Source organism: Syngnathus floridae, chromosome 13, assembly GCF_059516105.1.
Source record: "Syngnathus floridae isolate MCC-2025c chromosome 13, RoL_Sflo_1.0, whole genome shotgun sequence".
Lineage (NCBI taxonomy): Eukaryota > Metazoa > Chordata > Actinopteri > Syngnathiformes > Syngnathidae > Syngnathus > Syngnathus floridae.
The window spans coordinates 12,860,950-12,872,147 of record NC_142425.1 but is presented as its reverse complement, the minus strand read 5'-3'; the positions used below and the strand labels follow the sequence as shown (position 1 = coordinate 12,872,147).

At 42.5% G+C, this 11,198-nt stretch overlaps 3 protein-coding genes across 4 annotated transcripts; 2 read left to right on the top strand and 1 right to left on the bottom strand.

Annotated features, from left to right (window-relative positions):
• Window positions 1-129: 129 nt before the first annotated feature.
• LOC148388984 (uncharacterized) lies at window positions 130-4,589 on the top strand. The gene is made up of 5 exons (XM_088394971.1): window positions 130-302; window positions 1,487-1,778; window positions 2,231-2,794; window positions 3,239-3,452; window positions 3,746-4,589. Exons 2-5 carry the CDS (start codon window positions 1,505-1,507, stop codon window positions 4,002-4,004), a joined length of 1,311 nt encoding a protein of 436 aa, XP_088251097.1. The 5' UTR covers window positions 130-302; window positions 1,487-1,504; the 3' UTR covers window positions 4,005-4,589.
• Window positions 4,590-4,927: 338 nt separating this feature from the next.
• On the top strand, window positions 4,928-7,190 carry ndufs7 (NADH:ubiquinone oxidoreductase core subunit S7). Of its 2 annotated transcripts, XM_088394757.1 has the most exons (8): window positions 4,928-5,027; window positions 5,506-5,542; window positions 5,660-5,734; window positions 5,792-5,912; window positions 6,009-6,188; window positions 6,589-6,635; window positions 6,720-6,808; window positions 6,944-7,190. In XM_088394757.1, the coding sequence occupies exons 1-8, from the start codon at window positions 5,012-5,014 to the stop codon at window positions 7,039-7,041; spliced, it is 663 nt and encodes a 220-aa protein (XP_088250883.1). In that variant the 5' UTR covers window positions 4,928-5,011; the 3' UTR covers window positions 7,042-7,190. The 2 variants fall into 2 exon arrangements, with proteins under 2 accessions (XP_088250883.1, XP_088250882.1); XM_088394756.1 differs by lacking the exon at window positions 4,928-5,027 and having other exon boundaries at window positions 5,469-5,542.
• A 604-nt stretch (window positions 7,191-7,794) lies between these two features.
• On the bottom strand, window positions 7,795-10,637 carry gamt (guanidinoacetate N-methyltransferase). The gene is made up of 7 exons (XM_088394755.1): window positions 10,479-10,637; window positions 9,917-10,127; window positions 9,059-9,204; window positions 8,929-8,992; window positions 8,792-8,859; window positions 8,604-8,714; window positions 7,795-8,045 (listed from the first exon to the last, which is right to left on the bottom strand). Exons 1-7 carry the CDS (start codon window positions 10,530-10,532, stop codon window positions 7,905-7,907), a joined length of 795 nt encoding a protein of 264 aa, XP_088250881.1. The 5' UTR covers window positions 10,533-10,637; the 3' UTR covers window positions 7,795-7,904.
• Between the last annotated feature and the right edge of the window lie 561 nt (window positions 10,638-11,198).

The window sequence follows — 11,198 nt, the reverse complement described above, 5'->3', positions numbered from 1 at the left end:
ATATTTCGACTGTGAGTCTCAAACTGGAAGTTAAGTGCTTACCCTCCTGCTGCATCTCCTCTGCTTTATTTGCTCCATATGGTGTTTGACATGGTACCCGGCCGGGAAGGGAAGGGAAGAGAAGGGGGGGGGTGCAATGGGCGGAGGGAAAGCCTAGTATTTTGTCCGTCCTGAAATTTGATTCACAACTTCAGGATCCTGGAAGACAAAAAGAAAAACCAAGAGGGGGAGGGAAGAAAGGCTTTCTTCTTCTAACCACCAGAGGCGTAAACTCAACAAACAGCCTACAACCTACTGGAAAAGTAAGTTCTTTAATTCCAAGTTTTAAATGTATTTGACTAATAGAATGAGTGTGTGACTCAAGCGTTGTTTCATTTATCTCTGCGATTGTTGCCGCATAGGCGCAAAACAAAAGACAGACAGAAGTCATAATGACTTTTAACTGCGTTTTAATTGAGACGTAGCTTCGTGCACGGTGGGCCACATTTTGTTCGTTTTTATTCACTTGGTGACCAAGTCATCTTGACCCAATATGTAAGCGACATTTTTTAGAATTGCACAACACAGCCGGGAAAGTATTTTTCTTTTTTAAAGCGGGAGAAAAGCCGCTCTATTCGATCGTACGCGCATTTTCCACATGCAGACGATCACGAGTTGATCACCACGAATTGCATTTATGTGCTTTGGAATTATTTGAATATGGTCGCGTCATTTCATTTGTTTGGGAAAAAAAAAGAAAAAAATTGGTTCTGAGTGCAATTGTTTGCCTTGCGAGTGTGCGCCAAAACGACTTCACCGAATGTGAGCCACACATGTCAATGAAAGTCAGCGTGGGTTTGAAGCAACAAAAGGAGACGCGTGGATGTTGTTATTGTGGCGTTAAAGTCATTTAACACATCCACGTGCAGCACGCGTGGGTTACTACAGCACATATTCAACCCGATATGATCGCAATGAACGTAACACAATATAGACATTGCATGCAACTTTAATTTGAGTTCATTTAATTGAAAAAGCAGACCATCCCAAGAATATAAGTGACGTCACCGAAATAGTCATTTTGCCTCGTAAATAAAAATCAATAAACAGAATTGTACACTAATTCTTCGTTAATCCACCCTCAAGATGCTGTCGACACAATTTATTGTGACATCATCTGGTTCAGTATATTTATTTATTATATTCAACGCGCACTTTCAAGCAGTGATTGCAAATGTGCGGAAATTTACCTGCGGGAGATACGCCACATACATTACACAGCCCATACCACCCCATCCAGATAAATAGGACTCCTTTCTGGAATATTTTAATAGTTTTCCATATTAGGCATATTTTCTAGGCATGTTTACATCTCCAGATGTATTGTTTGTCTCAACCTATCTGGGATAGGCTCCAGCTCACTTGCTGCTCTACTGGGAACAGGAAAAAGAGATGGATGGAAAATCTGAATCATTTTTCTCTTGCCTGTTCATGTTGTTTTAATCAGGTGCCAGGCTGTGCGACTATGAACACGTCAGGGCTTAAGGCCGGCGACGGGCAGAACGCAAAGGAGCTCGACAGCATGAAGGAATCCATCAGTGACATCATCAATCAGCTTCAGGACATCGACCCTGCTAGGCTGTCTTTCTCCCCCTTCCTGGACCTGGACACACAGATCTGCATGGCACCCGTGTCAGACAGTCCAGAGTCCTCGGTGGAGGAGCTGCACTCGTCCTCCCACTCGGCCTCCGGCTCGCAGCGTTCCCTGGAGCCTCTACCATCGGCTGACGAGCCAAAGAGTAAGTTTCGACTCCACCAAAGTCCATCTGAGATTTGCTCCAGCTCAACTCAGCATTTAACATATTGCATCTTTGAACTTTCGAGTCAGAGGAATCACAGTTCCAGTTTTCTTGGATATATACTTAAAAGAACATTTTGGGTGAATGTTGACTGGATGTCAAATTTGGTAATGGGAAACAATCACAGACACATTAAATCAAAGCAAATTTAGCAAAGTAATAATTACGATATGCAAGACTGGTTTGTTGATGTTCTGGGAATTTATAGGATGTGGCAGAGCAGATCATTTGAGGTCCAGGCATTAAGATAATCTCCTCCTAAAACCCACTTTCGACGCCTTGACATGTTGAATATGGTGATAATGCAGTGGATGATGAGTAAGAGTCTCCAGAGATGAATTTTACTGTTTGGTTTTGGATGCTGTCTTAATCTGTCCCTCTGGTTTGAACAGACTCGGCCTCCAGCCACCAGCAGCCTAGCAATGGCCTCCACGAGGAGAAAAGGAGACACGGCCACACAGAGGAGGGAGCGCTGGATCAAACTCTTTCCACTCCGATCACCACAGAGCGTAATTTGGCCGGCGCCACGGAAAACTGCATCAAGGCTCCAGCTCTGATGTCTCAGGGAGACATCCCCAACGGCACAAACACACCAAAATGGAGTCCAGAATCCCCTTGTCTGAGCTGTACGGGGGATGAAGATCGACCCCTGATGGCTCCACCGCCGGATAGCGTGGAGCTGACAGTGTGGAGCCCAGAGGGTGTGCTGGACACTCGCGAGAACGCACCCGAGGAATCCGCCGGTGGTGGTCAGTGCTGCTGCGTGTGCAAATGCTGTCAGAGCGGCCGAGTCCCCGCCTTCCTCTCAGTGCTGGCCTCTCTTCTGTGCGCGTCGGCCATTCTCTACGCACTCCATAGCTACGTCCACGTTCAGCTCCCCGACTGCCCCGACGTGACCAGCCGGGTGGTCTTCACCCTCTGCTGCTGTGCGGTGGCTACAGTCCCCGTCGTACTCGGTAGGCATCATTCACAACAGACACGGAAAAGCGGAAGGATTAGGAAGGATTCATTTTGTCTGGCCGCCTCGTCTTGGAATGTTTCAACGTCTCGTGTCCTCTTTTATTTGGTGCACTTTCAACCTCTACACACCGGGCGTATGGCAGGCCATTTATTTAATGTTTTCTTCTAAATTTGGATTTTTTTATAGTCAAAAACCTAATTTTTATGTTCATCGTCAAACAAAAAATAAAAATTCAACCCAGAGATAAAAACAAATTTTCAGGATTATTATCTAACAAGTGAATCATCTCAATTATTTTTAATGAAAAAAATTGTGTCACTTAACAAAATCAAATAAATTCACCAATAATCTTTTTCTTTACAAAGTGGCATTCCAAAAAAACGTCAGGAATTTTTTTGTCAAACATTTTCCTAACATTTTCCTTCTGTGCCCTCTCCAGCGATGCTCTTAGGTGCAATGTGCCGCTTCTGTAGCGCCTCGTTCAGTTTGCACGACTCGCCTCCCCGAAGACACGCAATTCAGCAGCTGTTCGTGACTGCATCCCTGCAGTTGTTATTCCTCTACGTCCTCAATCTTCTCGTCATGGCGGCCTTTATCCCTCAACAGCAGCTCAAATTGGTACCAATGTTGGTCACCATGTTCATTCTGGGAAGGTAACTTTCTATTCATTAAATATGTAATATAATATATCTAATTAGAGTTATTATTCATAGAGTTTCAGTTCTTTATAAAAAGATTTTTTTGCTGGTTAAGATGTGTGTGCAGTGGACGAGAGTCAGTCTATTTTCGACTCAAAGCGACCACAATTACAATGTCACGAACAAAACCAAACCCTAAAAGCTACTGTAAGTCAGACTTGTACACGACAAAAGTAATTTTCTTTAACCTACTGGCACGTGAGTCACATCACTGTAACATTAGTTTTTTTTTTGCCCCCCTCAAACAGGCTTGTTTACTGGGCCAGCCTGAACGCGTGCAGCTCCTGGAGAGGCTTCGGCTCCGGCCTGACCATCTTCCCGCTCATGGCCTTGCTGGTTTACAATCTGTTTCTCCTGTACAACCTGTACCGCCGCAGAGAGTCGCTCCTTCCTTCCCAGGACATTTTTTTTAATCAGGTCACCACATCTTCTTGGTTGGGGGAGACGACACAAAGCCCAAGTGGCACACCAGACGTGCTGGCCACAAACTTCCCGAACTCTCAGTGAGGACATGTGTGCTCTTCTTCCAGAAGGAAATCTCTTTAAAAATAAGTCATTCCTGTGGTCCACAGTCCGGCAAAGCTAAAGAAGTTGCCACGATAACCTCTCAGTTCTTGATGGCTTCAATGATTTAACTCTAGTAGACTTTTTTTATTTTATTGTTTACTTTTTGAAACTCAAGAGCTCTTTGCCAGCTTTTGGTGGTGATGGGGCCAAGCACTCCAACAAGTCCTTTCAAGCTACTCCAGTACAAATGTCTTCAATTCTCATGTTGCTTAAAAAAAAAAAAAAAAAAAAGTGACAAGTTTGTAAAAAGTTTGTGTATATGAAGGCAGAATAAAATCCAGTTGTAAAAAAAAAAAAAGCTGGCTGCTTTAGAATAGTCTGGGCCTCTGAAGAGTTATTCTCAGAAGAACGTATATGTGCGTGCAGCATTGGGACTGTTATTATGTGTGCTTCAAGTTGCCCTCCATCTGCCGCCTACTGGCTTACTTTGCTGCTGATGTTGCTCTCTGGCCCCTGTAATGAGTCTAAACTAAAATAGAAAGCCAACAGAAGAATAATAAAAATAAACTTAATTGCAGACAATTATTCTGGGAGACGTGTGTGGGCTCATGGAGGAGAATGTGAAATTCAGTGACTCGGAACCACAAACATGGATCAAATTGTGGGTACACCTCTGTTCATGAAAAACAAACCCACATAGGTCACAGAAATAACTTAAATCTGACAAAAGAATTAATGAAAATGTGTAATGAATATTAACCGATGAAAATCAGTGCGTTTGAGTGGCGCTTTAACATAATTAGCACTTCAAGAACACGGACGCCATAGATGCGCTTGTTATACATGAACAGAACAGCACCATAATTTGAAAATATATATTTTTATATATATGCGAATATAATTATTAACCCCATTGACAAGAGATTTGACCTTTACAGCAGCGCCCCCTAGCCGCATGAGTACGTAATTAACACAACCAGAACTGTGACGTAAACCATTTTCCAAAGATGGCGGCGTTGGTGGGTACGTAATGTTTTGAGTGAAATAATACGCTTTCGTCAAGTCTATCGGGGTTTATAAGAGTGATTTGCTCATCTTATTTGGGATTTTGGACACCAACTCGGACTGTCTTATGTTTCACTGCGTCAGTATTTGGAGCAGCAACTTTTAAGCGCATATGCACGCTGACCTTGCTGCGTCTGCGTTAGCTTGCTAGCTAATATGCAAGAGAATCAAACGACCGCTGTAATTCCAAAAGCCTCGTTGTAACCTAACAGAAAAGTTAGAAACAGATAGACAACGCAGACATCCAGGAGACAAGGACGTTTGGTGGATTATTTACGTTTTCTTTGCTTTTTACATGATTGTAAATGCTCCCATAATTGTTAGGCAACAACAATATGGATAGACAATAAAATAATTGTTATCATACAGCCAGCTTTGACAGATGGGTGACTAACAATTCATCTCAAGTACTTAATGCATGCCGTTATTTTTGCAGGGCCTCGCCTGACCATGTCTGGCAGTTTTTGTGCAAGGTAAGTAAATAACTATGTATGCTCGAATGTGAAGTTTCAACATGGCGTCCATCTTAAAGATGACAATTGCACAGGGTAAATCATGGTACTAAATTTAACCTGCTCTTTCTTCCTCAGACCAATTTCATCATTGTTTCTTCAGCAGCAGAAGAGTCTGCACAATGCCGCTAAAAGCGAGAGTACCACCACAAGGTGAGTGTGTTTGATAAAATCAAGTTCCTTATAATAAGGTATTGTCCCTTCTTACAGTTTGGTCCCCGTCCGAGAGAAAAGCACGGCAGTGGCGGCTGCCAAACCATCATCTGTAGCCAGCAGCAAGGGCGAGTATGTCATCACCAAACTGGATGACCTTATTAACTGGGCTCGCAGGGTGAGTCGACCGTCATACATCTTTTTATAAATATGATTTATACAATTAATATGGATGTTATATCACTGTCAAGATCTATTGTGTTTACCCCTGTAGAGTTCTTTGTGGCCTATGACCTTCGGCTTGGCGTGCTGTGCGGTGGAGATGATGCACATGGCGGCACCGCGCTACGACATGGACCGCTTCGGCGTGGTGTTCCGTGCCAGTCCTAGACAGGCTGATGTCATGATTGTGGCCGGGACCTTGACCAACAAAATGGCTCCAGCTCTCAGAAAGGTGAGGGGGCAGAAGTCTAATCCTTGAGTACAATGCCAGTATTGTGCTTAATATTACAATATGAATAAACTATATATAAAGAATTGGAGCAACACTTAACAACCTCATGTCTCACATGTTCAAATCACAGCATTGAGGGGCTCAGTGGCTCTGTCTCATGCAAATGCAAAGTACAGCTTTCATTACTATGGTGACCGACTGAGCACGTTGGCATGCATCTGATCGACTGCTCAATGTTGCCAGCGCAGTGACCTTCAACAAATTTACCAACGGTTTTAGTTTTTAAAGCAATGAGCAACTAATCTAATAACTTTTCTGGTGGTTTTGGAGACCCAAATATTTGTTGTATACAAAAAATGTATGTAACGTTGAAAATGATGTAAATACTTTTTTCCAACAGGTGTACGACCAGATGCCTGAGCCAAGATACGTTATCTCCATGGGAAGGTAAGATGACTTAAATCATTTTTAACTGCTGTGACTTAATATTGGCATTAAAGCGGATGTTTCATGCTTGTTTGCGCCCCCTAGCTGCGCAAATGGAGGAGGCTACTATCACTACTCTTACGCTGTCGTCAGAGGCTGTGACCGAATTGTACCAGTGGACATTTATGTTCCAGGTATACATATATGTGAATAATGGTCTTAAAAATGTTGGATATATTAATGTACTATGGTACAGTCATGGAAAATGGATGTAGTCTGATAGAATAATATTGTGATTTATTTCCACATCCTACTTCTGCTGTGCACAGGGTGCCCACCCACCGCAGAGGCTCTCCTCTATGGAACATTGCAGTTGCAGAAGAAGATCAAACGTGAGAAGAAGTTGGCAATCTGGTATCGGAAGTGAATGGGCATTATGTATGACTGTGTGTGTGTGCGTGTGTATATAATACACCTGGGCTTTAAGTGTTGAAGTTCTGGTTTCATTTGGGACGTTGTTCATCCTCAATGTAGAACTGCAAGAAATCACCATAAAATAAAGTCAGAATTATTTAACGTTAGCTGTACCGATGCTTGTTTTCAACCAAACTCTGACCTTTTTTAAAGGAATCTGCTGTCATATCTGCAGAATAGTTTTAAATTGTCCCATGAGTACTTGACAGTGGTCTACCAAGTGTACTGCGTTAGCCTGCCACCAGGTGGCGCCAAAGCTCAATTTGACAGCAGACAATGCAGAAAAAGTAAAAGCTAAAATCTGGCTATTGTTTTCATTGCAACTTCATGTGCTTTTTGTTTAGTTTGAAAAATAATCACTTGCTCTGACTTTGACAAAGGTCATTTCAAGCATTTATTAAAAAAAAAAAAAAGGAATCTACCCACTACTAAGTTTTCCCGTCTGACTTTTTCTGTCCATCTAATGAGTTTATATTTTTGTGTTCATATGACTTGTACGGTTATATTTTAACAGCAATGTATACAGTACTTTGTCGCCAATCTGCATTTGTCGACATTAAACACCTCTTATTAACTGAGTGTGCTAATGCTAATGCTGAGTCAAGTGCTGCTTAAATTTGTCTAATGAAGTGGGGGACTGTGGAGTGTAAAAGCTGCCCTGTTGTTCCCTTGTGACACGCTAGCATAAATTGAAAAATTCAATGACTCATGCCATGGACTTGGTTTTATTGAAAGAAGGCGAACAAAAATGAGAGAAAGTCAGAGAAGGCGCATACTAGTAAAAAAAAAAAAAAATCTTCCGCAGTGCTTTGCACTTTACTCTTTGTAAATGGTGGGGGTGATCATCTTATGGAAGGAATAGTATTTGCACTCAGTGGGAGGTACAATGTCCATGGTGGTAGTGCTTATCTTCTCCTTCTTGAAGCCGGCTTCAAGCAGATGAGGCACCTGGCTCTCCTGAAATCATTAACAGTTTGCTCAGTAAGGCTTCAAGACGTTATCACTAACCTTGCCCTATTGCAGCAAGTTAACGTTTGTCCTGAACTCAAGGCTGATGTACAGTAGAGATGCATTTTGTCTTAACCACACAAACCCTTAATGCTGATTGAAAAGAAACAGATCTTGATATTTGACAAGAACCACTGATTGATTACCATAGTTATCAAGAGTGAATGTTTACCCGTTTGTAGTCAATTGTCAATTCAATTGAATCCTAATGATAAGGAGGTCTTAGTTCAGCTTTAAAAACATAATTAAAAATGAACTTTGGTCTTGCCTTAGCCATATAGACGCTGAAAATAACGTGTCCAAGATAAACGTGGCGTGTTAATCTTTAGGGAATTTGAAATGTATGTCTTGACTTATATGATCTCATAGCTTGGGAAATAACTTCAAATTCATCTTTGTCCTAATTGACTTTTTTTTTTCCCCTCCTCCTTTCCACTGTTGTATCGCCAAACTTATGATGATACACAGATTGCAATTGCGATTCATACAACCATGATAGCAACTCACCTGAAACATGGTCTCGATATTGTTGTATTTGCCCTTGAGCAGCTCGCCCCAGGAGGTCAGATTGCAGTAGGTGAGGACGCCGCCGGGCTTCAGCAATCGGTGAGCGTGACCCTACACACACACAAAGTACCAACTTATGATGTGATTCCTCTTTTAACATTTGCCACAGCTCCAAACTGTTTTCTAACCTTGATGAAGTCAAACTGGTGTGTGTGCCATTTGTCTTCAGACAGAGGGTATGTGTCGTACAGGATACCTAAGAAGGGAAGACAAAATGCTTGTTAGAAGTGGTTTGCAGGAAGTCAATGTGACTGTGATTTCATACCGTCAAAGTGGTTATCAGGCAGCGTGGGTACAACCTGCTCCCAAAGGCCCTTGAGGGGGACAACCTACAACGACACCAAAAACTGAGCAGAAAGCCTTAACAGACCAGGCTCCAGTAGATTTCTATAGACCTTGTGTGGTTGAGACTTGGCCCAGTCCTCCAGTCGGCTAAAGACGCCGTCATTGCACTCGATGATCCAGTGCTCCTCAATGGGGAAGGATTCCACTTTAGTGGCAGCAATGGCCATGCCGAAACCGATCTCCAGAACCCGACCGCCTGAATGACAAATATCATTAGATCCAATAATATCCACCGAAATGATCTCTTTAAACTCGACCTTCAAAATTGCCATAGTAAATCGAACAAAATAGGTATTGCAGTGATTTAAAAAATGTTTTAGGTTTCCTGTTGAAGGCTCACCAGTTAGTTGGGTGTGACTGGAAAGCTTACAGGGTTTCAAGAATATAAATAGACGTGAGTGGACTAGTAGATGCTTAAGGTGTCGTTGCTGGGTTCCTGGTTGATTTATTGGCCTTCAATTCCTTACACCATAGTAGGAGGCAAATTGCCTTTTTAAATGTAAACTACATTACCACAATAGCTTGGTAACTTAGTAACTAACTATCAATGCCGAGAAACTTTCGGCACTGTCGCTTGTCCTCCCTCGCACATGGGAGTGTGTGAGTCTATTTTCACACAAAGCAAAAATGACCCCCCCACCACACTCTGCAGACTTCTTGGCCAATTTCCATGACAGCTGCTGGATTCTGTTCACTTTCCCTCCCTATGGAAGTGTGCACCAGAAATTTGATCAAAAAAGGAAGTAAAACGTTTGTTAATTCGGCGTAAGTACATCCGCATGCCATCACTTTTTTTTCACAGAAGAAACAAATTTAGAAGGTGGTTAATGTTAAAGAAATAGATCAATGAATAAAATAAAACTATGGGGCAATTTACATCAAGATAATAAAATACAAGGTCAAGTAACCTTTGGAGGCTGCCACCGTTGCCAGGGAGTGCATGTACGGGGTCTCCCAGCGCTCCATCACGGGCTTGCCCATAATCTCCAGGTGAGTATCGGCTTCATTGTAGCCAGCGTTGGCGTCGTGCCACGAGGATTTGCAGTCCTCCCCCTTGGAGAAAATGGGTTGATCGACTGAGGCGCTGCTGCTCATTTTGCTTGTGCCCGGCAAGACTGTCTGCACGGCGTAAAGGGGCGAAAGGCGAGAGGCAGGGGGTTTATATTGGGCTCTGGACTGCTGACGCTGCGGGGCATTGTCGTCATTGCAGGTCAAAGGCGCAAGCCACGGCGCTCACTCGCCTCCGAGATTGTCGCCGTGCTAGATGCGCCACTCGGGTGAATAATTTGCAATCTCAAGCCCCTCATCTGAGGCAAAGTTGAAGATAGTTGCAACGTCCGTTTTAAACAAGATATATAGTCCCATAATTTAAACTAGTATCTTTATCTTGAAACACCTTGCTGCTAATTCTTGAATCTGAGCGTCAACACTAATTGGTCTGTTGATTAGCATTAGAGTGATTACTCTTACCTTTTTGATTTTTGAGCAGACCTGTCGCATACAATTTTTGAAAGTCCAATCCATTTGTATTTTGGCCAACTTCCTTACTTTATTAGAGCGTCATGGCGGTACTTGGAGAGCTAAGTACTTTTTGACGTGGTCCTTGATGCAAAACATGAGACAGGGACGTGAGGTCAGCGTAGGCAAGTCAGGCACTGCTGCCCTCTGCTGGACGTTCTCAGCATGTGAAGAAGAGAAAAATAGAGAGGCGGCCTTATTTTGACCTTATTTGGGTCGTTTCAATGCAACTCAAAATTGAAAAACTAATCTTTCATTTTGTGTTCATACTTTTTTGTCTGACTCCATTGAAGTGGTGCCTCAGCAGTCATAAAGTTCACTGCACGTCACTGGCGTGAGAAGCACCAATGTATGGAGATTTTCACAGGTTACAAAGTTCAGACACAGTCCATCTGTTCTAGGCCACAGCTGTTTAAATAGCACCCCTTCGGTGTGCAAAAATAATCAACATTGCATATTTACAAACCCAAATGTTGCAGGTGTTGAGTCTATGATTTGTCGTGGTCATATTGTGTGTTACTTTGCAATTGTTAAATTATATAAATTTGTATATTTTAATTGTATACTTAATTCATAGTCTTTTTTCACAGTAGGTGCAGCTGTAACATCAACAATAATACAACAGAGCACATAATATTAACACAAGTAAATTTTTCACCTATCATTCATGTA